General features: G+C 53.0%; 10 protein-coding genes across 10 annotated transcripts; 2 read left to right on the forward strand and 8 right to left on the reverse strand.

Moving 5' to 3' along the window:
- Positions 1–1,832: 1,832 nt before the first annotated feature.
- On the forward strand, positions 1,833–3,087 carry MYCGRDRAFT_77854 (uncharacterized protein; the record flags this gene model as incomplete). The annotated part of the gene is made up of 4 exons (XM_003847556.1): positions 1,833–2,324; positions 2,398–2,669; positions 2,738–2,918; positions 2,986–3,087. The coding sequence occupies 4 exons, from the start codon at positions 1,920–1,922 to the stop codon at positions 3,085–3,087; spliced, it is 960 nt and encodes a 319-aa protein (XP_003847604.1).
- A 262-nt stretch (positions 3,088–3,349) lies between these two features.
- Positions 3,350–4,919, reverse strand: MYCGRDRAFT_77856 (uncharacterized protein; the record flags this gene model as incomplete). Its single annotated transcript, XM_003847692.1, has 1 exon — positions 3,350–4,919. One exon carries the CDS (start codon positions 4,820–4,822, stop codon positions 3,350–3,352), a length of 1,473 nt encoding a protein of 490 aa, XP_003847740.1.
- A 243-nt stretch (positions 4,920–5,162) lies between these two features.
- On the reverse strand, positions 5,163–5,817 carry MYCGRDRAFT_106502 (uncharacterized protein; the record flags this gene model as incomplete). The annotated part of the gene is made up of 3 exons (XM_003847691.1): positions 5,163–5,546; positions 5,602–5,688; positions 5,741–5,817. 3 exons carry the CDS (start codon positions 5,795–5,797, stop codon positions 5,421–5,423), a joined length of 270 nt encoding a protein of 89 aa, XP_003847739.1.
- A 729-nt stretch (positions 5,818–6,546) lies between these two features.
- Positions 6,547–7,541, reverse strand: MYCGRDRAFT_51378 (uncharacterized protein; the record flags this gene model as incomplete). The annotated part of the gene is made up of 2 exons (XM_003847690.1): positions 6,547–7,199; positions 7,265–7,541. 2 exons carry the CDS (start codon positions 7,539–7,541, stop codon positions 6,547–6,549), a joined length of 930 nt encoding a protein of 309 aa, XP_003847738.1.
- Positions 7,542–8,681: 1,140 nt separating this feature from the next.
- On the reverse strand, positions 8,682–10,340 carry MYCGRDRAFT_97416 (uncharacterized protein; the record flags this gene model as incomplete). Its single annotated transcript, XM_003847689.1, has 1 exon — positions 8,682–10,340. One exon carries the CDS (start codon positions 10,338–10,340, stop codon positions 8,682–8,684), a length of 1,659 nt encoding a protein of 552 aa, XP_003847737.1.
- A 236-nt stretch (positions 10,341–10,576) lies between these two features.
- Positions 10,577–11,399, reverse strand: MYCGRDRAFT_88451 (uncharacterized protein; the record flags this gene model as incomplete). The annotated part of the gene is made up of 3 exons (XM_003847688.1): positions 10,577–10,644; positions 10,696–11,123; positions 11,182–11,399. 3 exons carry the CDS (start codon positions 11,397–11,399, stop codon positions 10,577–10,579), a joined length of 714 nt encoding a protein of 237 aa, XP_003847736.1.
- Positions 11,400–12,345: 946 nt separating this feature from the next.
- MYCGRDRAFT_64667 (uncharacterized protein) lies at positions 12,346–13,154 on the reverse strand (the record flags this gene model as incomplete). The annotated part of the gene is made up of 4 exons (XM_003847687.1): positions 12,346–12,544; positions 12,646–12,805; positions 12,876–12,900; positions 12,960–13,154. 4 exons carry the CDS (start codon positions 13,102–13,104, stop codon positions 12,494–12,496), a joined length of 381 nt encoding a protein of 126 aa, XP_003847735.1.
- Positions 13,155–13,764: 610 nt separating this feature from the next.
- Positions 13,765–18,045, forward strand: MYCGRDRAFT_97419 (uncharacterized protein; the record flags this gene model as incomplete). The annotated part of the gene is made up of 3 exons (XM_003847557.1): positions 13,765–14,551; positions 15,495–17,900; positions 18,029–18,045. The coding sequence occupies 3 exons, from the start codon at positions 13,765–13,767 to the stop codon at positions 18,043–18,045; spliced, it is 3,210 nt and encodes a 1,069-aa protein (XP_003847605.1).
- A 651-nt stretch (positions 18,046–18,696) lies between these two features.
- Positions 18,697–20,540, reverse strand: MYCGRDRAFT_77869 (uncharacterized protein; the record flags this gene model as incomplete). Its single annotated transcript, XM_003847686.1, has 4 exons — positions 18,697–19,369; positions 19,426–19,855; positions 19,915–20,118; positions 20,174–20,540. 4 exons carry the CDS (start codon positions 20,304–20,306, stop codon positions 18,697–18,699), a joined length of 1,440 nt encoding a protein of 479 aa, XP_003847734.1.
- Positions 20,541–21,787: 1,247 nt separating this feature from the next.
- On the reverse strand, positions 21,788–23,593 carry MYCGRDRAFT_12260 (uncharacterized protein; the record flags this gene model as incomplete). The annotated part of the gene is made up of 1 exon (XM_003847685.1): positions 21,788–23,593. A coding segment is annotated over one exon (1,806 nt), but the record flags the coding sequence as incomplete, so codon positions are not given.
- Between the last annotated feature and the right edge of the window lie 198 nt (positions 23,594–23,791).

Raw genomic sequence — 23,791 nt, forward strand, 5'->3', positions numbered from 1 at the left:
ACCTCTCTCTTACTAAGGTAACAAGAGAAGTAAATTAGGTAAGGAATCTTATTAATAAGCTCTAGCTCTTTACCTAGGCTAAAAGCATTTCTACTATCCTTATTAAAGTAGACAATTAATTAGCTATTAGCCTTATAGAAAGCTATGCTAACTCCAAAAGATTAAGACATGTCTCTCTTAGGAACTATTACTGCAGAGAACAACATAATAAGGGGAGTATTAAGGTAGAGTTTGTAAGGACAGACATGTAGCTTGCAGACTGTCTAACAAAACCAAAATCCCTAAACACTATCCTCTAATATATAGATCTATAAATCCAGCAAAAAGATACTTATGTGTCTATATTAGGCAGCTAATATAGACACATAAGAGAGGCTAATACAGGAATTAAACCTATAACCCTCTAATTTGTAGTTAGAAATTATACTACTAGACTAACTAGCCCTTAATAAGAAGAGGGAAACTGCTCTTAAATTTATGCCTTAATACCTGCATTCCTACCTAAGAAGGATTCCCTCCCTAGAATTATACTATTTTATTTGTTACAAAACTAAGAAGTATAACACTTAGAACACTTATTTTATTCTTATCTGTATAAAGGAAAGGAGGCAACTATACACCTCTACAAAAGTATCTAAGAAACTATAAGAAAAATACCTAGCTAAAGGAAAACTTTTCTATAAAAACTTAAAAGCATTAGAGTATGTCCTAGAACCTGCAGCCTGCCCCCCTAGACTACTACTAAAAGACTAAGCTAATTCCCCTAGAATCTTAACTTAAAGCCTAGGAGAATGTTAGTTTCTATTAGGGAAGAAGGGATTTTAAGGAGAACATATATAGGATGCTATACTACTAACTACTGCTTTATCTCTGCCTTGTTAGAGCTTAACATTTAGCTAAGAGGAGTCTAGTTATAGTATAATACAAATCCCTAAGGATTAGGAGTTGTTAGACTAGGGTAGTTTTCTACTAGGAAGGCCTACTCCCTTAGGTTGTACAGCTCCTCTATTACTATGTTAATAAGGTCTGTAGTAAGGAGATCCTTATTAAGCTTAGCTATAAAGTTATTAAAGCAAGCTACAAAAGAGAAGGGACCCTAAGCCCTAACATTTACTCTATTATAGTATCTGTTTATCTCTCCTCTAATAAGTTAATATATAGTCTAATGTGCTACAGAACTATCTTTGTAGATCTATAGGAGATCTTTACTACTAACAGCTCTTGCTTTATCGATAACTTGCTAGAAGGTTTTCCTAGGGATAGAGAAAGCTACTCTTCTTCTAGAAGCTATAGCTAGTAATATAGATTGTGTTATAGATAGCTGTAAGGGATAGATAATAGATTAGCTAATAAATTAGCTAAATAGATAAGAGGTGTGGATTGTAAAGTAGAGGAATAAAAAAGCTAGATAAAGATGCTTTTTAACAAGCTAAAGCCGAGTATTAGCTACGTAGTAGGTAAATACCTGCTATATTTAGGTAACAGACAGCTCGTAATAATGCAGCTACTAATAGGGGAGTGTTGTAGATTATTAGACTAACTATTAGTAAAGTGCACGTAACTAGTGCTAAGGCATTCCTACACACAGATAGCTAAAGTAAGAATCTCACACTTAAGATTCTCTCTGCATAACAATATATACCTGCCAATTAGAGGTCTTCCTCTACTCAGCTTAAGCCCAATTACAACAGATCATGCTCAGCTCTTAAGGACTGCTGGGTCATCATCAGGAGCGCTCAGCTCATCATGTACCGAGAGTGCCGAGGGAGGGGACCGGAAATACTACATAACAAGTACCCCTCTTCTAGGCTCGAGGCGGAGTTGTACCTATACACCTTTCTATTGACAGCAATCGATAGCTTTGAGCATTGAGAACGCTTGTCACACTACACAATCCAGCACATACCCAACGAGACATCATGCCTGGCCAATACGCCCCCTCCTGGCTCGCCTGGGAAGAAGCCTCCGGCGGCCGAGCCACGCTCCAAGGCTCCCCAGAGGACATCAAGAACCAATACGTGCAACTCGTAACCGCTCTGGCTCCACTCTTTCCCACACCCTCCGAGAACGTCGATGTCGTCGAAGGCAAAGTCGACAGCATCGGCTACCGCACCTATGTTCCCAAGAACGCCTCTGGACCTCTACCCATCTGCATTTGGACTCACGGCGGAGGCTGGATGACCGGAGATCTCGACTCGGACGATCTGATTTGCCGTATGGTGGCCGAGCACACCAATTCTGCTGTAGTGAACGTCGAGTACCGCTTGACGCCCGAGAGTGTCTGGCCGGCGCAGTTGGAGGATAGCTTAAAGTTGTACAAATGGGTGAGTCTTCTCTACCCTCCAACTCACTAACAAGCTCCGTCAAGTCTTCGTTGTTAATATACACCCCTCTCAGGCCCACGCCAACGCCTCGACCTTCCACGGCGACCCCAACAAAATGTACACAGCCGGCGGCTCCGCAGGTGGTGGACTCGCCCTCCAAATCGCCAATAACATCACCCAGGACCCAAAACTCAAGTCCACGATCAAAGGCGTCGCAGCTCTCGTCCCGACCACCGCTCACTGGGATAGTATCCCTGACAAGTACAAGTCCAAGTACAATTCCTACACGGAAAATGCAAAAGGAACTCCCATTATCGATAAGGGGAGTATGGAGATTTTCTACGAGTACGTCTTTCCCTTCCGCCACTCACTTACTTCTCGTTCGGGCATGAAGCTGATGGCAGTACCTATAGACATGTGAAAGTCGACCCCAACGACCCAGCAGTCTTCACCCTCCTCGCGACGGACAACCACAAGAATTTCCCGCCCGTGTACTTCACGTCCTGCGAATTTGATCCGTTGAGGGATGATGCGTATGTCATGGAGGAGGCGCTGAAGGAAGCGGGTGTGCCGACGAAACACGATCATTACCCGGTAAGCATTGATAGACATGAGTGACATGCTATTGTCTTCTTTGTGCTATTGCTGACGCTGGTCACAGGGCATGCCTCACTACTTCTGGATCTTCCCGCCGGTGCCGGAGAGTCAGACCTTTATTGGGAATTTGATGGCGGGGATTGAGTGGTTGAAGGGGCAGATGTAAGGTGGAGGAGATTTATGATACAGTCTTACCTAAGGTCGATTGAGCGATCAAGATCGTAGCGGATTACGAGAACAATCGGGAGGAAATGCTGGGTCTGCAGACCAGTAATGCTCAACTGTGAACAGTACTCACGCCGTGATATTTGCGCCGAGCAGTGGAAATTGAGATCGTAGATATGAATCGAACATATACAACAAAGCCCAAACAGTAACATGCCGCTCCGAAGACAATCATCCCAGACCAAGGACAACTCGTTCATCGCCTAGAAGAAACAAATGGTCCGGATCTCCACACTCTCCCTGGCAGGAGCGTCCGGCTTACTCGTCGGATCAACGAAAGCAGAGTGACCCACAAATTGCGCTCTCTGCTTGTCTGAATCATAAGTCTTGAGTAAGATACTCTTGTCAGGCGTCATGTCCGGAAAGTACACCCAGTCATGCTTCTCGTTCCTCCGCATGACATAGTTCTCTCCCGTACGATCCTGATACCTCAAATACAACTTGAAAAAATCCTCTGGCGGCGAAGACGTAACGTCGCACATAGCAAGTGGATACTCCTCGACCTTGTTAAGCGGTTTCCAGACATTAATAAAAGCCGTCCGTCTCGCGAGAAGGTCGTCCGCTTCATCAGGAAGCAGTTGCTTCACCCGCACAGGCCCGGATTCAGCGGTATAATCGCAGTGCACGAGAGCAACAGGCGCGCGTTGGGAAGTATTCGATTGGTCGGTGATAGGTTTGGCCTGATTGGCTTTCGTACGGATAGTATGGTCGAAAACAAGCACGCGTTTCGCGCCCAACTCCTTTTTCAAAAACTCGACGACTTCGGGGTAGAATTTCTCTCGCACGGCCGAGTCGTCGTTGAAAGCATTGTTCGGAAACGATGGGTTGAAGTCCTTCACCGCGAACCCCTCCTTGTCGACGGAGAAGTCTGCAACGCGATCCCAGCCGTTGTGCACGGCGACTTCAAAGGGATCGTCACCCGGTTCGTGAATGTTTACGGCTTTGGGGTCTTCGTAAAAGTAGATTTCTGTGAGTTTGGAACCGAGGTCTTTCGTGTAGTTGAAGGATGCACGAACCTCTTTGCCCTTGTTTGGGAGGAGAGCGCTGTCGACCGCGGGTTGGGTCTTTTGCCAGGCGGGGAGGGCTTCGACGTCGGCGATCCAGCGTTTGAGGTTGCGGTGTTGGTCGAGGGGCACCTTGGCGGCGCCGTGGAGGTGCATGGGGCTGGCGACAGCGATGTCGACGATGGTAGGGTTGGGACCGGGGATGATCCATTTGCCTGTCTCGCCGAGGCGGGCGTCGAGGATGCTGGCGGCTTTGTTCCATTTAGGTTCCTCAGCTGAGAGGACGGATTGGTCGGGCTGGCCTCCCATGAGTTCTTTGACGACGTTTTCGACGAGGTAGGTGTAGTTGGTACCGAACCAGACAGAGGCTTCCCAGAGAAGCCAGCGATTGGCATCAGCGCGGAGCTTGAGGTCTTTGGGGTAGGCGTCGGAGCCGGCGACATCAGCGGCGTACATCAGGATGGAGTTGGACTCGGTCAGTTTGAGGTCTCCGTCGACGGCGGCTGGGACGGTGGCGTGTGGGTTGATGTTCTTGACGTAGTCTTCGCCTTTCTGTTCGCCCTTGAAGAAGCTGACGAAGTGCTCTTCGTACTTGACGTCCATCATGTCGAGGCCCGCAAGGACCTTACGACAGTTGATCGTGCATGGATCGAGGTAGACTTGGAGGACCATGTTAACGGTGTTCGGAGGATTTTCTGGTTTGATCGATTCTTCTGTCTGGCAGGCGGAAGTGTTCGAGTCGTGGGAGATGAGAACATTTATCTTTTCTGCCGAGCACCTTGCTGGGGATGTCGTTGTCGATCCACCTGTTACCCCGCAAATCTCGAATAACCCCACGGCTTCATTCGACGCCATTCCATTGGATGTTGCCGAAGACAACAAGAGTATTTGAGTTTGCGGTAAAGCGGTTCAAGTGCGGAGGACAGCTCTGGAGATCGTCTCGGCCAGAATTCATATCAGACTTGGATGCTGCCGCGCGCACATTAGAGCTTGAGAACACAATGAAATGCTATGGGCCGATGGGAACTGCTTGATACTTCTGCGTGAGCTCGAAAGGTACATTAGATTCCCAGGCTGCTGTCCAACTCCCTCCCTCCCAGTACGTTGCACAGCCATCATAACATTCCGTGTCGAGCGCAGCATAGAGCCGACTGCCTAAAACACAACCGCTTATCTTGTGACCGATCGTCTTTGCAGCCCTTCCAGTCATGAATATCGTTGCCATCTGCTCGAACGCCGTTCGTGCACACGACTTGCTTTGCCTGCCATCCTATTCCCCAAGCGCCTGGAATGGAGGCCGGTTTTGGCAGTAATCAGGAGGTGTACACCACGCGGTGTATGAGGTGGTCATCTGATCCGGCACGCAGCCGTCGCCAGTCGTGGGACATGGACAATCCTGGACGGAAGATGTCAGTCGAAAGAGCCTTTACCGGTGACAATACGCGGCGTACCTTCAGGCATTGGAAAGCAGTAGTGTACTGTCCAGTCTCATCGTAACACCGACCGTATGGCCAATCGTCGCCTGGCAGGTCGCATTTCTGGACAGCGCATTAGCGTGCGAAGGAGGCGAGATGAAGAGAGCCTTCATACCCAGGCCAAAGCGGAGGTTGCGAAGCCAAAGATCATGGCGAGCTGGACAAAATGCATGTTGACTGTGTTGAAGTGTTGACCGGTTGCTCCGAGCTTGGCTGTCGGGTGGTGTGATCGGAGAGCAGGTTGAGGAAAAGAGTGTTGATGAAGGCGAGTTGTCGGGTGTGTCTTTATACAGGCTGCTGCTCCAACCGATCATCGATTTCCTCGTCATTCGAGCGATGACCTGTGTCCAGAACTTTCTCGGCCTTCGTCATGATCTTACCCAATCCCTGTGCCGGGAACGCGAAGGAGGGCTATGCTCATTGGGCAGGGAAACGATCTCCGACCCGGCGCCATGTCGTTGGAGCTCGAAAGCATGGCAGCAGACCTTGCGACGACCACCGCGCCGACCGAAAGCACCACAGCAGATGCATATTCAAATGTCTCACTCGGAGAAGTGAACGCCAGTCGCCTGTGGACGGAAGACGTGGATGATACGCGATCGCCGGAAGGACGTCAGGGTAAACCCCTGTCAAGGAGGCTGACGCCGCCGAGCCTCCGGGTGCTTTCAGGGACCCTTCCAACCACAGCGAGACTCGGACGTTACTGGGAGTTGTCGACCTAAATAGGATGCTGAAGATCAGTTACGAATCCGACCGCTACCCGTACCGTAGCGATCCGAGCGGGACCTGCTGATTTGGCGTTCCTGAATTAGATCGACTCGAGCAGAGGTCGCAGCCATGGATCGGAATTGTAGAGCTTGTCGCCTGAGAGACATTGCAAGAAGAAATTCATCCAGTGCTTTTCAATTGAATCAAGATTCCTCAGAACTTGTGGAGCTCCTTTCCAATTACACCCAATTCTGCCAAAGCACCGTCCTTCCCGGTAAGAGCGCTCTCCATCGTTGGCGGCCCGCACAGCCAAACTTTTATTCCCTTCGCGTCTCCCCAGGAGCTATTCTCACACATAGCGAATGCTTCTTGGAGCATTGACTTGTTGATGTAGCCCTTCTTGTACTTCTCGTTTTCCAGAGCACAATCCGCTCCGGATACGGCATAAGTTACCTGCAGCCGATCCGGGTGTGTCCTTCCCAAAGCTTCCAGCTCGCTCTTTAGCACGATGTCCCGAGTACCGTTTATACCCCAGAGAAGTTGTATGCGAGTGTTGTCGTTCGCATCTTGCAGTATTCCTCGTGCGAGACTGTAGATCGGTGTGATACCCGCGCCGCCCGCCACGAGAATCAGATCGCGTGATTGTGGCCGAGAAGAAGGCGTATATGAGTAACCAGGAATCGGTCCACGGACGGTGAGTTGGTCGCCGGGTTGAAGGGAGTGGATATGCGAGGAAGCTTTGCCGTTCGGGTATTGCTTGACGAGAAGCTGGAGGGTTCCGGGCTCGTTGGGATCTGAGATCGGCGTGTAGGGTCGGAAGACGGGGAACCAGCCACCTGCTGGAGTGTGTTGGGTGAGGATCGCAGCTATCTCGGTTTGTCAGTCTTTCCTCGACTTCGACGATCATCTCGGATGGTCTCAGATGGCGTACATCCCGCTGGCACGCCGCTGACTTGCGACTTTTCTCCTGGAAGAGCAAAGGTGACTCTCTTCGTGTCGTGGTTGACTTGTTCGCTATGTGTGACGGTCAGTCGCTTGCTGAAGAGCATCCCGCTGGGGAATGTGAAAGCCTTGGTTGGCGGGTTGCTAGCTGAATCGAGCTGGATCGGCTTTCTGCTGTTCGCATACGTGCTGCCTGCGATTGCAAAGACAGCCAGACTGCTGAGCACGGGCAGAGTGCGGGAGTATTGTGGGACTTTTGAGGCCATGTTGCTAGATTGTGAGGAGACTGGAAGAGGTGCAGGATATGTGTTAGACAGCAAGAAAAGTTATGGAGTACTTGTGCGTGGATGGAGTTGATCTGGCCAGGAATGGGCGTGGAGATATATATCACTTCTCCGGTTGAAGCTGAAGTCCGCGATCCTTCGCGCGTCTCATCTTGAGGTCGGACTTTCGTGTCCGGAAAGTGCGGCCACCCGATGCCATGGTGGAACGTCGCATTGTCGGTCTTTGATCACGGCACGGCGAGTTTCTTAGATAGTTGTGCTGGTACGCCTGCCTGCTGCAGTCATGCCGATAGTCATGTTGTCATGGTTGATGGACGGAAGAGGAGAGAGAGAGAGGAATTTTGGGCGTGAGAAGAAGTTGAGCGGAGTTGGCTCCGGACGAGGCCGAGACGAAAATAGCAACCACCTAAACTCATGTTTCCAACGCCTGCTGCTCCTGAACTCCTTGAGCATCACCTCACTCCCTTTGCTGCTGGAATGATGCCACTGAGTAGAGGAAATGCAATCCTTCCTGCAGGCCGCGCCATTGCACAAGACTCGAAGAAAGAAACACGGGAAGGGAAAGATTGGAGGAAAGACGGATACAAATACCTCACGGACAACATATAGACCTTCGTGGCTATACTCCGAAAACAGTGAAGCAAGGGATGGAACAGGTAAGAACAGTGGACAGCTCCCTGCTTGATGACGAGTTGCCGTACCTCCGTGCTTCCGCTTAAACTGCACCATCCAAGCTAAATGAGCGACACATGTACGGTGAAAGTTGCGCAGAAAATTGGGGAGATGTGCATTAGGATCGTTGCTATTACGATCTTGTCGGCAATGTGTCTCTACGCTGTCGGGTGAAATGCACCGCCCGAGGTGGGCCTAATTGGTTTGGTTGGAGTGTTGCAGTTTGAGCGGAAGGATGGAGGTAGGAATAGTGGAGATGGTGCCATCGTAACCCCGAGGCTGGCGATGTTCCAGAAACGAGTTTCAGACTCGACAGGGAGAGGAAGTGAAGATGCAATGGGAAAGAAATAATGTTGAAGCGAAGGAACAGAGGAGACTATACTCACATTCTCAAAGTTGACAGCTCCAACACAACTTACTTCGGCCTTACACGACCGAGGACTATACTGTTCAGCGTGCAGGCCTATCACCCTCCCTCTGAACATGCTTCACCACAATGGTGTCGTCGTCCGAACTTGATGCCGCATCGTCGACAACCCTCTGTGCGGCTTCATCCTCCCCATGAACATCAACCTCTTCATCGACATCAAGCTCGTTGCCGTCCTCTGCTTCCAATTCGCTGTTTCTCTCGGCCTTGCCCTGTGTCGCGGCCTCGACCGTCCTTTCAGATCCGATCTTTTCTTCGGCTTCAGCCGCTGCTGTCGCCTTTGAAACTCTCTCAGCCTCAAGCTGTACGACAGCCTCAGTGATCATATCGTCAAGAGTAGCTCCCTCCGCCTGATCGTCCAATTCCTGGGGAACAGCGACGTCCGAGTCTGGCGCCAAATCTGCAACCTTGCTGATCCCATCGGCCATCGACTTTTCGTCGGTGGCTGGTCGCTCGATATTCTCTTTTACGCCCTCGTGCTCCGCTGTGATCATGCCGGTCTTTTCAGCGCCCATGTCGTGGTCCACATCCTCCACGATCTTTTCCGTACGCTCTTTCAGCTCGCTGTTTCTTCTTGCACCGGACTCATTGTCCAACGCAGAGAGCTCATCTTGCCTTGGAGCCTGCATGTCATGCTCTGCGCCCGGCGTGTCAATCTTCTTTCCCGACTCGACATGATCTGCTTCCCGTCCGCTGACTTGCCCAGCCTCGTGGCCTTCCCCGGGTCCACCGAGCTTGCCCACATCCGCTTCTGGGCTTTGACGGTCATTCCATTCCTCCGGATGCTCCTCGACGAAGGTGAATTGTGTCTTCTGCTTTGCCAACGCTGATTCCTCCCCGGCTTCAAGCGCGACCGTCCTCATCTCTTCATCTCCTCCTTCGCCTGTCATTTCGTCCTGCACTCCCTCTCCACCTGCCGCGAGCCCACGGTCCGCATCTCTTATCATCTCCGGTCTTTGTCGAGATCTCAACTCCGCCTGGTGGGACGCCGTTTCGAGCAAATACTTCTGCCACTGGAGTCTCCTCTCATCCTCTGCTGCAGCCCTCACCATGTCTGCGATTGTTCCCCCCACTACTCCTCGAGCCCCGGGAGCCGCACTGCTTTCTACCTCCGGGAGCGCCCGCTCCTTTACCTCCGCCCGCTCCTCTCTTTGCTTCCTCTCCTTCTTCCTTCTGACCCTTTCTCTCTCCTCCTGAACCCACTGCCCCGCCGACATCATTCCCGCACGCATACCTTCATCAGGATCAAACAGTCCAGTCTCATCGTTCGTAGAGCCCATGAATCCGTTCCGACAAGGCGGACACATCCAGGCGAGGTGCTGAGTCGGCAACCCGGGGAGGTTGACGCAGCGTAGGTGGAAGATGTTTATCTTACAAAGGCGATTGTTGCAGCGGATGATCTTGTTCTCGTCGAGATATTGCGGTAGTGGCTTCTTGCAGATGCAAAAGGTATCGAGCTCTAGTTCTTCGCCGCCGGTACTGTTGTCGTAGCCTACATCGCGAAGATGTTTGGCAGTGGTCGGACTGGTGGGCGGAGGGCCTGTCGGACGAGGTTCGAGATTTGGTTGTCGCCCATGCGGGATTGGACCGGTAGATGCTGTGCTTGCGCCACGTCTCCAGTCTGCGAGTTGTTCGTCGGTGATCTTGGAATGGGCCGGAGGGGCGTTTTTGGGATTGGGCATGGTGTCTGCAGGGCTGGCAAGAGATGAGGTGAGTTCAGAGGTGAGAAGAGGTGGTTGAGAATGTGCATTTTCTCGATAAAATTGATTGCTTCCAGTCAGCTATCAAAGGTGGTGGATGAAAACTAGAAAGATGTTTGTTCAAAAGTGATTGTGAAGAGGATGTAGAAGAACGCTATAGAAGCGTAGCATTCACGATATGGCATGTGAAAGCTGCAGAACTTGCATGTGACAACCACTCAGTCAAGCTGAGCCTCGTCCAGGTTGTTTTCGAACGTTGCGTCCTTGAAAGGGACAGTCGCGGAACCTACATGCATGTCAGTCAATCACTCACTTAGCAATCACCCAAAGGACCCACCAAAGTCGGTATTCTCCAACGCCTGCCTCGCCGCATCCGTCAACTCCTCCCAGGCAATCAGCGGCTGCTCCTGGCCCTTGACCGATGTGAAGCCCGACTGATGATTCAGTGGGAAGACGCTGAAGTACCGAATCAGAGGATGAGTGCCACCGCTGGTATGAAGTAATGGAGGTTTCTGAGTATCGTAGTTTCCGTGAGCACTCGCTGCTACGCCCAAGAGCGTCGCGGATGCTGTGGCGTCGGACAGCCAGACTACGATTCCTTCCCAGTCGTGGCGGTGGCCGAGCCCATCGGCTGGCGAGTCTTTGGGCATGTACCAGGAGTAGATGATGGCGAAACGGTCTTTGTAATGGGATGAGCGGGCGTAGACTTGGCCGGTGCTCTCGGAGCAGCCGCTGTTTGATCCGCCAGTGGGCTGAAGGCCGCCGCTAAATGTACTCGTTAGCCCTGGGTGTGTAGAGTATTGTGATATGGGAGTGTGGTCACCCGGTATTGCCTTGCGCATCAACGACTGGGAATGGAACACATCCATTCACGACATACAAGAATGGCTTGTATTTCAGATACAACTCGCCAATGGTGCTCTTGGGCACGGTTTCTTGAAAGCCGATCACAGCATCATGGTCGATGACAGCGCGTTTCTGATGGATGCTAGAGGCTAGCACGTCGGAGACGGCAACCAACAGCAATAGCGCGAGCCTCATCTTGGACACGAAGGATGATGAGAAGATTCTCATTCGCATGGCGCGGTCAACAGCTTTATCCGCAAATACGAGACACGTGTCGTAGAGAAGCCATCCGCCTAACTTGGCAAGTAGCGCAGGTCAGGCGATATAGTTTCACCTTGGTCCCTGAAGATTGTCGGGCACGCGCTCCAGTGATTGGCTATGACGGCTAGTTGATGTCGGGGAAAAGAAGTCTATAAAGACTCAGCCATTACCTCCATGGTCCCGCTCAAACTGCACCGCATGTGTCGAACCCTGGTGGCCTGGACCAGAGTGCTGTCGTTCTCCGACACACACCATTCAATCTAAGCCTTGGGAGTCCGATTCACGTGGTGCGCTGTGAACGGAGTCATGGAGGTACCCCGGTCAGATGCCAAACCCATGCGCGGATCTGGAAGGTACCAGGTACTTCAAGCTGGGTTGGACAGACAGCCTTGGTCGCTTGTGGTTAAGACAACATGGGTGGCCTGGTCAGAGAAGCTCTCCCTCGTATAGAACTGTGAAGTTACGAACCTCATTCCTGGAGTCCGGAGTTTGTTCTACGATAGCTCTGTGATGATTATCAGCTGCCTTTTCAGACCTCAGTCGTCCCGTCCTGCAGGTACTTGTATAAGAATAGCGCAGCCGAGGTAGACATATGAGGAAAATCACGTTTCATGTCTGCATACTCGCCAAAACTGCATCAGCATTTTCATGTTCGAGAAGGTTCATGTGTCCGAGGCAGAGTCCAACACACTGTGAGCCGTTGGCTTTCGTGTGCAACCCCCAAGACAATTGGCCTGGTTGCAGTGATCACTTTGTATTTTGGTTAGACGAACTCAGAGCAGCACTCCCTGTAGCTCGCTGAGACAGAAAGCCCTCAAGATCATGTTGAGCAATAGTCTGTGCTCCCAGTCAGCTTCGGTGTCGGTCATGAGGTGTATTTGTATGTCTTCGAATGATGCATTTGGGAGTACTATATGTACACATCCACCTTCAACTCCAAGCCAACTCCTTTGTTGTCCGCTCGCACACGGCTCTCGTCTCTTCATTCGTACTCAAGGAAAATCGGTTCGATTTGGCGTTTGCGTAATTTACTCGTCGGCTGGCTTGTGGTAGTTGACCTTTGGGTTCCAGAAGGCAGTCTATATTGAGAGACTGTTGTCAGCGCGTGTTCCTCGAGATCTGTCGCGGCACCACACGCCTGCCGCACTCTTCCGCGGATCGCGATCTCTTCACTACGCACCTTGTCACCGTCTCCCCAGAAGAAGTTCTTGGTGCGGATGTTCTGGAATGCGTATTCAACCTTGTCCTCAAGGGCTGGGCCATGAGCCACGTGCTCCCAGTGCTCGTTCCATAGGCGGTATGCGTTGACGCTGGCGAGAATAAGGGAGGGAATGACAACGCTGGCATCGGTGTTAGTCGCAATTCGTTCGGTGCGGGTATGTTCGGGTGAAGTCGAAAGGTGTGGCATACTAGATGGAAAGCTTGCGCCAGAGGTCTACAAAGTCATGATATTAGCACAGAGATACTCTACCCCCTCAGGGCGGTGACACGCACCACTGGTCGCAGCAGCGTGGTCCTTCACGGCCTGGCGCTCCTTGTTGAAGGTGTTGTTCTGCGTGCCGACGTTGGACTGCAGCCGGCGCTGCATCGAGCGGCGGAAGGCCGGCAGGGCGGTGCGAGAGACGCGGACGGGAAGCATGGCGGCGGTGTTTGTGTCGATGAGGATTCGTGGTTTCGGCGAGATGTTTGGGAGTCTTCAATGCGTGGTATAGCATGAAGCTGTCGGTCGGTATCGACTGTTCCTGTTGCGGGAGGTGCCGGAGGAGTCACGTGCGTACTGCGCTGACATCACCCACCTCATGCTTCGACGGAAACATCAAGCCAATGATCATTGCCACTTTTGTCTCTTCTTTCATGACAGGAAGATACCCGAAATCAACTTCGCAACGTCTGAATGGCGCTTGATCAGCAGCGGAACTGGACAGTGTCGATGGCCGAGAATCTCGAACAGTCACTCAAGAACAGCCGTATCAAAGAAGCCAAAAGGAACGAATCGATCGAGAAAAGCCGCCTCGACGAGAATACTAAGGCACCGACATGGACCAAGAAGCCTGTGTATCTGCCCGATGAGATCTTGGTGCAAATCCTCGACTACGTTGCTCGTTTTCACGACTCTCAATACACATTAGCCTCTTGCTGCCGGCTCTCTCGACAATGGTTTTCTGCAGCGGTGCCACTGCTCTACCGACGGCCTCAATTATACGGCAAGAATTATGGACCATTCGTTGGAACGATATGTCCGTCGAAGAATCTCCACGTTCGTGAAAGTCCTTTGGCGGAGTTGGTGAAAGTGTTGAACATGAGTGCACTGGTTCACCAAGGGAGCAAGAGTGAACTTGCGCGGCTCCTGGGTCGGACGAAGTACAGCTTGGAGGAGTACACCGCTCCTCAGACAGGCTTTGCAGACAACAGCTTTCCAGCTTTGGCCAAGGCCCATCGACTCCGCGTACTGGATCTTTGCCTCGTGTCAGAATCACCACCTCTGCTCAGATTATTCAAGACCATCTCACATCTTGAGAATCTCACGACTCTACGTCTACCACGGTCTGCTGGCTTTGCAGTCAAAGTTGATGCTTCGCTTGTGGTATGGCCGCCGAAGCTAGAAAACCTATCTCTGAGTGGAGGCATCGACGCACACTTTCTATATGGAGTCGTGGCGTTTCCGCAATCACTTCGGAGTCTGACTATTGAGCACTGTCCACTACTGCAGACGAATGATGTGTTGAATCTTCTCCGCACGCCAGTGCGTCTGCTTCCGAATCTCGACACTCTCAAACTCGCCAACCTGCCACGACTTCACGACCACGCCCTCGACGGCCTACTCTTCATCCTTCCTGGACTGAGGAAGCTCAGTGTCAGCGTGGATTACATCACACCCGACTTCTTCGACCTTGACGTGACTAGTCGATCGGAAGAATTGCAAACTTTCCTCATCGACAACATGACGCAGTCAGAACAACCAGATCGGCACCTATGGCGACCAGACGGACATTGCCAACTTCAAACACTGGAACTGACGAACTCCGGCAATCCTGGAGTCGAAGATAAGATCTCGCCGATCGATCTGGTCATATCGGTCGATGATGGTACATTGCCTAGTCTCAGACAGGTTCGCGTAGCGAAGAGTCTGCTGTGGCATGGCAGCGCCACGAGACAGGACTTGGAAGCACTGTCAGATACTCTGAAAGAGGCAGGAGTCGGAAATGAAGATGCTGATAAGGGCCTCGAAGCTGGCGTGTGGACTTTCGACGGATGAGGCGATCTCATTGGCGGTGACCTCGGACTGACGAGCACGCATTGTGCTGATTTGCAGCGTTCTTGCATAGCGATACTTGAGAATCCTGCCGACGATGAATTTGATACCCATGCCAGAGTCCACCTGGCATATATGAGCATGCTCACGTGTGCCTGCAACCCGAGTCTTCGCCAGTGTACATTTGTGACGGACCGAGCAGCTCCAATACCGCTTTTGCTCTGTAAAATATCGAGACAAAGCTGTACTGCTGCTGCTCGGCACTACGACTCCAACGTTAGACGCCTCCTTGCCTCGTGATTAGTCTTGATCGTGGTAGACCGTTCGAATGCCGTTGATCAGAGACACTCACGAGGTCGTCCAGCGAACGGCTCGAGAAGAGCTGGACTGTTCGGATCAAGCAGGAGTGTGTCTTGAGAACTTGAACATAGTACACTAGTCTTTCCGTTGCATCGGATGAAGTGTATCACCGTGCCATGACTTCGGAATGCTGACCACGTAGTGGCGTTAGTTTGATTGGCCGTTCGAGCTTGCGGTTTGCATGTTTGGATCTCCCTCAACTTCATTCCTCCTTCCTCTGTGATACAACAACATTGTTCTCTATTTGATCTGCTGCTCTGCATTTGCCTACTCACTACTTGTTGCAAACACACCAGTCGTGAGCATATGACCATTTGCATCCAGTCAACAATTCACAACGGTCTTCCTCTGCTATTGAAAGTGTGAAGTCCCCACCGCGGCTTCGCGTCGAGCCCACCCTTGCTGCGCGTCTCCAGCACACCATCCACACTTTACATTGACACTCACGACCTCCACCTCCAAGACCATGGAGCCCACAACATCCACGTTGACGCGTGCATCATCCACCGACTCATCCAGCTTCTCCAACATCCTCGTCTTAACCACCGCTATGGACGTCGACCGCGAATCTGAACAGCCAGCCTCCTCCACACCTCCCACCAGCGTATCCGATGAACGCAGTCTCGGTTCCAATAAAGCCTCGGGCGAGAAAGCAAAAGCTCTCGCGCCGCAGGATGTTCCAAGCGGTCGATCCAAACGTTCTCGCACAACAGTGTCTACCTACAATCTGAAGCAGCTCGCGGACAAGCAGCTACCCAAGACCACCAGCCGCAACCCCTCGGGACTGTCCGGCAGAACTCTCGTCGAACGCGACGACGCTGCTCCCGAAGACGAATCGTTCGACATCAAAGTTGACAAGGCTCTGAACACCGACTGGCAGATACCCGGCTCACTCAAGAAGAAGTCTCCCACAAAACCGCAGCGTCGCCCGAGCGTCAAAGATCGCGTAAAAGAGGGCGTGGTGGAAGCAGGAAAGAAAGTCGCCACTAAGGCTGGCAATCTTCGAACTGTCTTGGGAAAGCGTAGTCGCGACATGGTGGACACGGGCAAGCGGAAATTGGGCAAGATTGAGGAGCCTCCGAGCCCACCCAAGAGCAAGCTGTTGAAGGAATTGGACCTGGGCACGAGAGGCGTCCTCGATGAGATCGACCTTGATGTGACTTATGCACTGCCACCACGTCCCACCAAACGAGCAAAGACCGCTTTCTCGGCACCTCTCCAAAACATCGGTCAGCCTACTGGACCATTGCAAAAGACATCGGATGGAAAGAAGGTCAAGAAGTGGCAAGCGGAGGGGCTCTACGCTGGACAGGAGAACGAGGTGACAGCCGGCGGAGGGAAGAAGAAGCTGCAGAAGAACGGCCTGGGCTTTGCGACTGCAGAGAATGGAGAAGAGGCTACCGCTCCCAAACGCAAGTCATTCTTGTCGCTGCCGATGTATGGCTACCTGGACAAGGAGCGAGACTTCAGGATCCCGCACGACGTCTTTGCTCCATCGGCGAGGAAGGGGGACGAAAAGCCAAAGGACTGGCACAAGATCAACCGCAACAGACTCGTCGGCGAGGCCAAAGACCTCTGGGAGAAGGAGCCAAACCTTCCCAACTCTACGTGTATCTGCCGTGACCCCGGCCAAGGAGATCTCGGCTGTGACTACGACTGCATCAACCGGGTCATGCAATACGAGTGCAACGATCAGAATTGCCGACTGCCCGCCAGCGTCTGCAGCAACCGAGCGTTTGCACAACTCGCAGCCCGGACCAAGAAAGGCGGACTGTTCGACGTCGGCGTCGAGGTCGTCAAGACACACGAACGTGGCTTTGGTATCCGCTCTTGCCGTTCCTTCAACGCGGGACAGATCATCATGGAGTACACCGGCGAGATCATCTCCGAGGGGGAATGCCAACGTCGTATGCGCGAGGTGTACCACGACAAGGCGTGCTACTACCTCATGGAGCTGGAGCGTAATCTGGTGATTGACGGAACGAAAGGTAGCATGGCTCGTTTCATCAATCACTCCTGCGAGCCAAACTGTGAGGTTCGCATGGTCAAGGTCAACGGCACTCCACGCATGGCTGTCTTCGCAGGCGAGAGCGGCATTATGACTGGCGAGGAGCTCACGTATGATTACAACTTTGACAACTTTGGTGAGAGCGCGCAGAAGTGTTACTGTGGAGCTGCTACCTGCAGAGGCACATTGAGCCGCCGTCTGAATGCTACTGAGCAGAAGAAGATGGCCAAGGAGGAATCGGAGCGCAAGCGCAAGGCGGCTGAGCAGGCTCAGAAGACCGCCGAGGAGGAGCAGCGGAGGAAGAAGGTCAAGACGGATCGCGGAAGCAGCTGGCGTGGATGGTTGGCAGTTGACGACCCGGAGACGAAAGCTCGCCTTCGTGAGGAGAAGAAGGCGCGTGAAGAAGCAGAGAAGAACTCCGTGCGTGCGAGGCGTCTGGCCGCTCGTCGCGGTTCGCTTCCTGCCGAGGCTGAGAAGCCGGTGCTGAAGAAGGCTGAATCTAAACGCCGTCGCACAGCTGGTGCAGAGATTCAGACGACCGCAGACGAGAGCGCTGGACCTTGTCGACCCGCTACGGCAACCACTTCGCAGGAGACGATTTCGCAGAAGACGACCTCGCAGAAGACTTCAACCATCCGCAAAGTCTCGACCGGCTCCCGCTTCTCCGAAGACCTCACCGAAGCTAGACCGACCTCCAAAGCGAGCTCTCGAAAGTCTACATCAACTTCTCGAAAGACCTCCTTCGGCCTATCGCGTGTCTCGACAGAAGTCCACACCAAGACGATCGAAGAAGGCGACGACATCACCGTCAGCAGTCCAGCCAACAAGACCGGGAAGACCGCGAAACGCACCTCAGTCGCGTTCGCCAATGCCGAGGACGATGCGGGGGCTCAGCTGCTGAATGACATGAACGAAGAGCTTGACCGCGATGGTGACGTTCAGATGAAGGACGATGGTAGCAGCAAGGGGAAGCTGAAAAAGACCGGCTCGATCCGTAAAAAGATTGAGGATGTGGTTAAGAACACGGGCAAGGGGTTGAGGCAGAGTACGTTGAGCTTTCCGAAGATGGGCTAGAGGGCTATTGGTCCGTGGTTGCATTGATGGGCGTACGGGACATCGCAGGGGAGGTTCGACAGGTTGGACTTATGTGTACTGATGGCGACAGGACGCAGTCGAAGACGATGGTGCCGGAAAGCTTTTGGGCCTTAATGCGACAACCGGGCGATGGCGCCGCAACTCAGTCGGCTTGGAGAGGCGCTTATGTCGACAATTGCTATTTTTATCATCTTTGTAAGCGCAGTCAGGCAGATACTGCACTGAGAAGACAACGCCAGCGAAAAGGTTTTCTCCACGCTCTCAATTCCATTCTCGATGGTCGCGCTTGCAATCGACTGGTCGACACTGCCGACCAAGGCGTCACAACGATGAACGTGTGAGGAACCCGGGTAACACAAGGGACCTGAACGTCTCCTCTTTACCTCGCATACAGCACAAGAAACAGAAAGCTTGAGGAACGGCCGACTCCATCGCAAGAGACTGAAGTGTGAAACATTCATGAACCTCGTAGCATCAGATTCTCCAACTACAGGACATCGATTTTTCCCCTTTCTCTAAATCGCCACATTCTTACAGCTAAACGCCGGCCTGGTAGTCCCCGAGTAATCCGCCATAATCGCCTTGACAGCCGCATACGTGCCCGGACCAAGCAACAACAACCCGCTAATCATAACAACAATATGCACGACCGTCATAACCGACTTGCCGGTCGAGTCGAAGAGTTTACCCCGGTTCATCTGCCAGTACGCGACCGCGAAGAAAATGAAACCGAACCAGCTGTCGAACACGGCGCCGAGGAGGGAGAGAAAGTCGCCCATTGAAGGGATGACTTCCGCGAAAATGAAGGCGATGGCCCAGATTCCTGCCATTACGCCCGTCCAGACGGACCAGCCGATGACGGTGTTGGAGTGGGCGTGGCGGGAGCGACCCATGAGGCGGGTGTAGATGAATTTGGCGGAGACGTTGGCGTAGATGACGCCGATGACGAGGGTGGGGACGATGACGAAGGCGAAGGATCCTTTCTTGAAGGCGGCGGTTCCGAGGGAGCCGAACGCGGGCGCGGTGGAGTATTGTCCCAAGTAGCGGAATCCGATGGCGGGTGGGATGATGAAGAGGAAACCGGAGATGCCGGCGAGGACGGCGAGGGCTTTGGGGAAGTCTTGGGGTTTCTCCATTTCGGAGATGAAGGTTGGGAAGAGGATTTGGGGGACCCAGAGGAAGGTGATGCTGGGGAGGGGAGGTTAGTGGGTGGTGAGGGAGGGTGAGTGGGATGGGGAGCTTACTTGAGAACGGCATTCATACACGCCACCCAAGTCGTGCCAGGTAGAGGAAAAGCGTACGTCCTGACCGGTCCATCGGTAGGGTAGTCGCCGTTATATCCAACCAGAGGAGCCTTCTCAATTCCCGCGAAGACGAGGAAGAGCAGGATGGCAAGACCCATGCAGGCGGCGGAACCCATGCTCATGAAGGAGACGTGCTTGAGAGTCCGCGGAATGGACATGATGATTCCCATGAGGGTGACGATGACGGAGAAGATGACGGTGCACATGGAGTGGTCGGAGAGGGTGTTGATGACTTTGGCGCCGGTGAGGACGTGGAAGCCGATGAGCATGATGTTGTTGGCCAGCAGCATGAAGGCTGTGAAGGTGTAGGCGATGGAGGATTTGCCGCAGGCGAGGTAGGCGAAGTCGCAGATGTCGCGGATTTGGGGGTCTAAAGAGAAGAGCTTAGCCACGGGTTGCTGGTGATAATGTTCGTGCGGTGAGATATACTCTTCATGATAAACTTGTGCATAGTCATACTCGTGATCCAGAAGAAAGCTCCGGCGACAAGCATAGTGATAATGCCTGGAACCCAGCCCAGTACCGAAAGCGACCAGGACTGAGCCATGATAGCTAGACACACCTGGTCGCCGCAGAGCAACCAGGCGGCCTTTTGCCAGGACATGGTACGGAGCTTGATGTCATGTTCATGGTCTGCGACATTGTCAGTACGTCGAAATTGAAGATGTTTGCAGAGATGCTGTCTCACCCTCTGAGACCAATGCCTTGATGACTTCGATAGAGGTCTCATTGTCGGACGAGTCGGAAGGATCCTCGTTGTCGTAGGTAGTGCTGACAACGGGCACCACCTTTTTCTCTTCGTCGAAGAGGTTGGTAGACATGGTGGGCGACTCCTGGGTGGTATAGTCTTTCTTGAGAGGCAGGATTGAGATCTGCTCTGAGTGACCGACTCGCAATACAAGTCGAAGCAAAAGGTGTGAGAGGAGTGAGATGCGGTCCTAGCTACCCTGCACCAACTCACCTTTATACCACCTCCCCGGTCCTCAACAACCTCAGCCCATCGACGCATGTCTGGGAAGTCTCATATCGGAAGACTCGCGTAGCGTGTCCATCCTATGGCTTCTCGAAGGCGTGCTGGCTATAGATCTCGGGCCTGGAACCGGACTCGCCGACAAGTGGCACACAAGGCATCGTCTAAAAGCGCCTCGAACGAGTTGAACCAAGATAACAACGCCCGCAGGGCTGAAGAAGAATCCCTGTGAGTGGGTAGAAGAACATGCTCTGGGCTTTGCACCAAGTGCTAGCGTAGAGCTTATCGATTAGTAGCGTGAGGCTTGTGTGGAATTTGCACGCCTCGGCCAGGCTTGGACGAATTGGCAGGGACATCCGAGACGAGACGGGAGGCGTCGGACGCATGATTTGAGGCGTTGCATGTGAATGCTGCAGAGGTCGTGTGAGCGGCACGCTAATGGAGGTGTTGGTGTGGCATGTTCCTTTGGAGGCTGAGAGAAAGCTGGTGCCGACTTGCAGGGATTCGGTGCCGAGGGGGGATGTCGTGCTTTGAGGGCTCGTATGGTTCTAGTTGATGCTTGGGCTGTTGTCCTCAAGGCGTACAGTCCTTGGTCTTGAATAGTCGAGCTGATGCAAGAGCATGGTAGTCTCTCTCACAACTCAGGTCGGCGTCCAAATGAGTCCATTTGTCCTCGAAAGGAGAACAGCGAAGAAAATCCTTCCAGAACAACCCGCGTCGTCGGACAATAGCGGAGAGCTTCTTCTGGAGAACTCTATTGCGTGATGGTTCCGTGGGAACTGCAGCAGTCGTAAGCATCACATCTCATTGGCTTTGAGGATGTCCAGGCCGCGGCGACAATGTCGACATCATTTGACAGATGTTGTTAATAAGAAGGTGAGGTGTTGCAGAGATCCTGGAAGAAGTAAGGCAGCAGGAATGAGGCATTAAGGCAGAAAGGCTCAGGCAGCAAGGCATCACAGACAATTCAGTATTGCTGCCAGCAAGCAATGACCTATTCGATCCCGATAACAACAAGTCCCTGTTGTACAATACCACGGGTACCTTATATACATCAACTACACCAGACTCCAAAAACTCGCTCGCAAACACGCGCTTCTCGACCTGGGAACGAGCAGCGTCGTCGAACGAATACAGAAAAATACACTCGACAAAGCACCGCCCTACACATCACCGCGGCGTACTATCCATCCTCCCCAACGGTCCCGGCCTCGCAGGTCCATTCGCCGTCCCCGGCAAACTCCTCATCTCCATCCCCAGCGACGAATCTTTCGTGCCATACTCCCCGCCTCCAATGCCATTCCCTCGACTGCTCTTGCTCTTCACCGCCGAAAACCTCTGCGTCAAGCCTTTTACCCGTCCCTGCTGGTCCTTCTGCTCCCTCCTCGCGAGCACTTTTCGGTCTTTCGCGTTGACTGTGTGCCCGAGTCGAAGGTCGCCTTCTTGGTATGCGCGCTTGAAAGACATGTAAGATGGTGGACGTGGTCGGCCCAGCACGGCGGCCCAGTTGCGGAGGATACTCGCTTGACTGAAAGGACGATGCCTGTCCGCGAGAGCAAATTTATGCCCGTTGAGGTATTCGCGTGTAGTCTCACCTCGCGCGACGAGGAAGAGGTGATAGACGAATAGCGAGCCAGGGTAAGGGAGGGCGACGATGGAGTATATCAGTAGGAAGAACGCCATTCTTTCTTGCGTCCTTCCACTGAGAGCACTGCCGAAAGAGCTGTCGTTTTGGGCGGCGTACTGCGCGATGTGGACAACTGAGAAGGCCAGGAGGAGCACGGCCATGAGGGAGCCGAAACCGACAAAGGCGAAGAAGTAGCGGTAGTTGCGGCGGCCGACGCAGTTGTTCAGCCAGACGCAATGGTGGTCTTGTGTTTCGACGCAGGCGTCGCAGACGCGGCAGTGGTGGGCGCGGGGAGGCCGCCAGATGGTGCAGGATTTGCAGAACTTGGTGGGAACTTCCATGGCGGTCGTGCCGGCTCCTACTCCCGCTTGGTCGCCTTGTTCGGCGGCGGAGGAGGTCTTGCGTTTTTGGGTGAAGGTTTTGACCATGACCCATTCGGTCGTGGGCGGGCCAATGGCGAGGGCATCCCGTTCTTCGGCGGGGTTTGGAGGGAGGGGGTGGAGGTTTCGGGGGAGGATGCCGGGGTCGGAGAAGGCGGCGTGGAGGAAGGAGGAGAGGGTTATCAGGAAGACGTAAGCGAAGATGATGGGTATCGCTGGGGAGACGTTGTTCCAGAGGTAAGGCGCACTGAAGCCGAAGAAGAGACCTGCAGGGAGGACTGCAAGGAAGAAGGTCAAAAGGTTGAGAGGTGTGGCGCGAGTGTTCAGGAGGCGGCCGCGGCAGAAGAAGAGCATGTTGCCGGCGTAGTATTGGTAGTTTTTTCCGAGGTTCTGTTTGGGAGATGATGGAAGCGAGGGGAGATTCTTCTCTGTGGGTAGTGTCGAGCCGGAGGAGAGGTCTGGTTGAGCCTGTTTCTGATGTGATGCATCTCGTCGACTGGAATGTCTCGATGCCAGACCAAATGATCGCCCCGTTGCAGAGACGGGTGTCCCATCAATCTGCTCCATCCTGTGGCTCTCCTGCGTTTGCGTCCTCAACTGCAGTGGAGTCGTGCTGACCACACTCCCATCTCCCTGCGGCACGAAATTCCCTTCACTCGATGTGACTGAATATCCTCCACGACTACCGGGCATTGTGATCTGCGCTGACTGTCGATTCGCATCCCGCTTCAACGTATGCACCGAAGCATCACTATACGCGCGCCCAGCCCGCGACTCCGTCCTCGATTCAATCGTCTCGTTCTCATGATTCGCATTCGACTGGATCACAATCTGCCCTCTCGATCCCGCGAGTGTGGTATTCTGTCCTCGTTGCGCTTGTAATTTCTGCGGTGACATTGGCCGGAAGAAGTTGGTCGCTGCGATTGGAACATGCGTCGCGGCGGAGGCTGGCCGCGATCCTGTACTCTGTCTTCCGAACGCTCCTCCAAGTCCACGTCGAGAAGCTGATGCGCGCGAGGCAGGTGGCGGTGATGCCGGCACCGGTTCTGGTTGACTTGGGACATCGTCGGTGACTGAGGAGGCGAGGGAAATCGGTCGATTGGCAGCGGTGGTGGGAAACGGATCGGTATCGAGGAAAGTCGGAAAGGCAGACGTGCCGGTTGTGCTATTTTCGGGGTTGGTCGCCATTGTGGAGGCTGCGAGGTGGCCGTTGTGTTGTGCTATCGATCGTGTGGACTGATGCGCGGTAGGGAGTATCGCGGCGATGGCATAGTCTCTTGAGTGTGGTGAAGAGGATGAATGTCAGTTCAATGGATCAATCCTTATTCA

Source organism: Zymoseptoria tritici, chromosome 13 (genome assembly GCF_000219625.1).
Source record: "Zymoseptoria tritici IPO323 chromosome 13, whole genome shotgun sequence".
Taxonomy (NCBI): Eukaryota; Fungi; Ascomycota; class Dothideomycetes; order Mycosphaerellales; family Mycosphaerellaceae; genus Zymoseptoria; species Zymoseptoria tritici.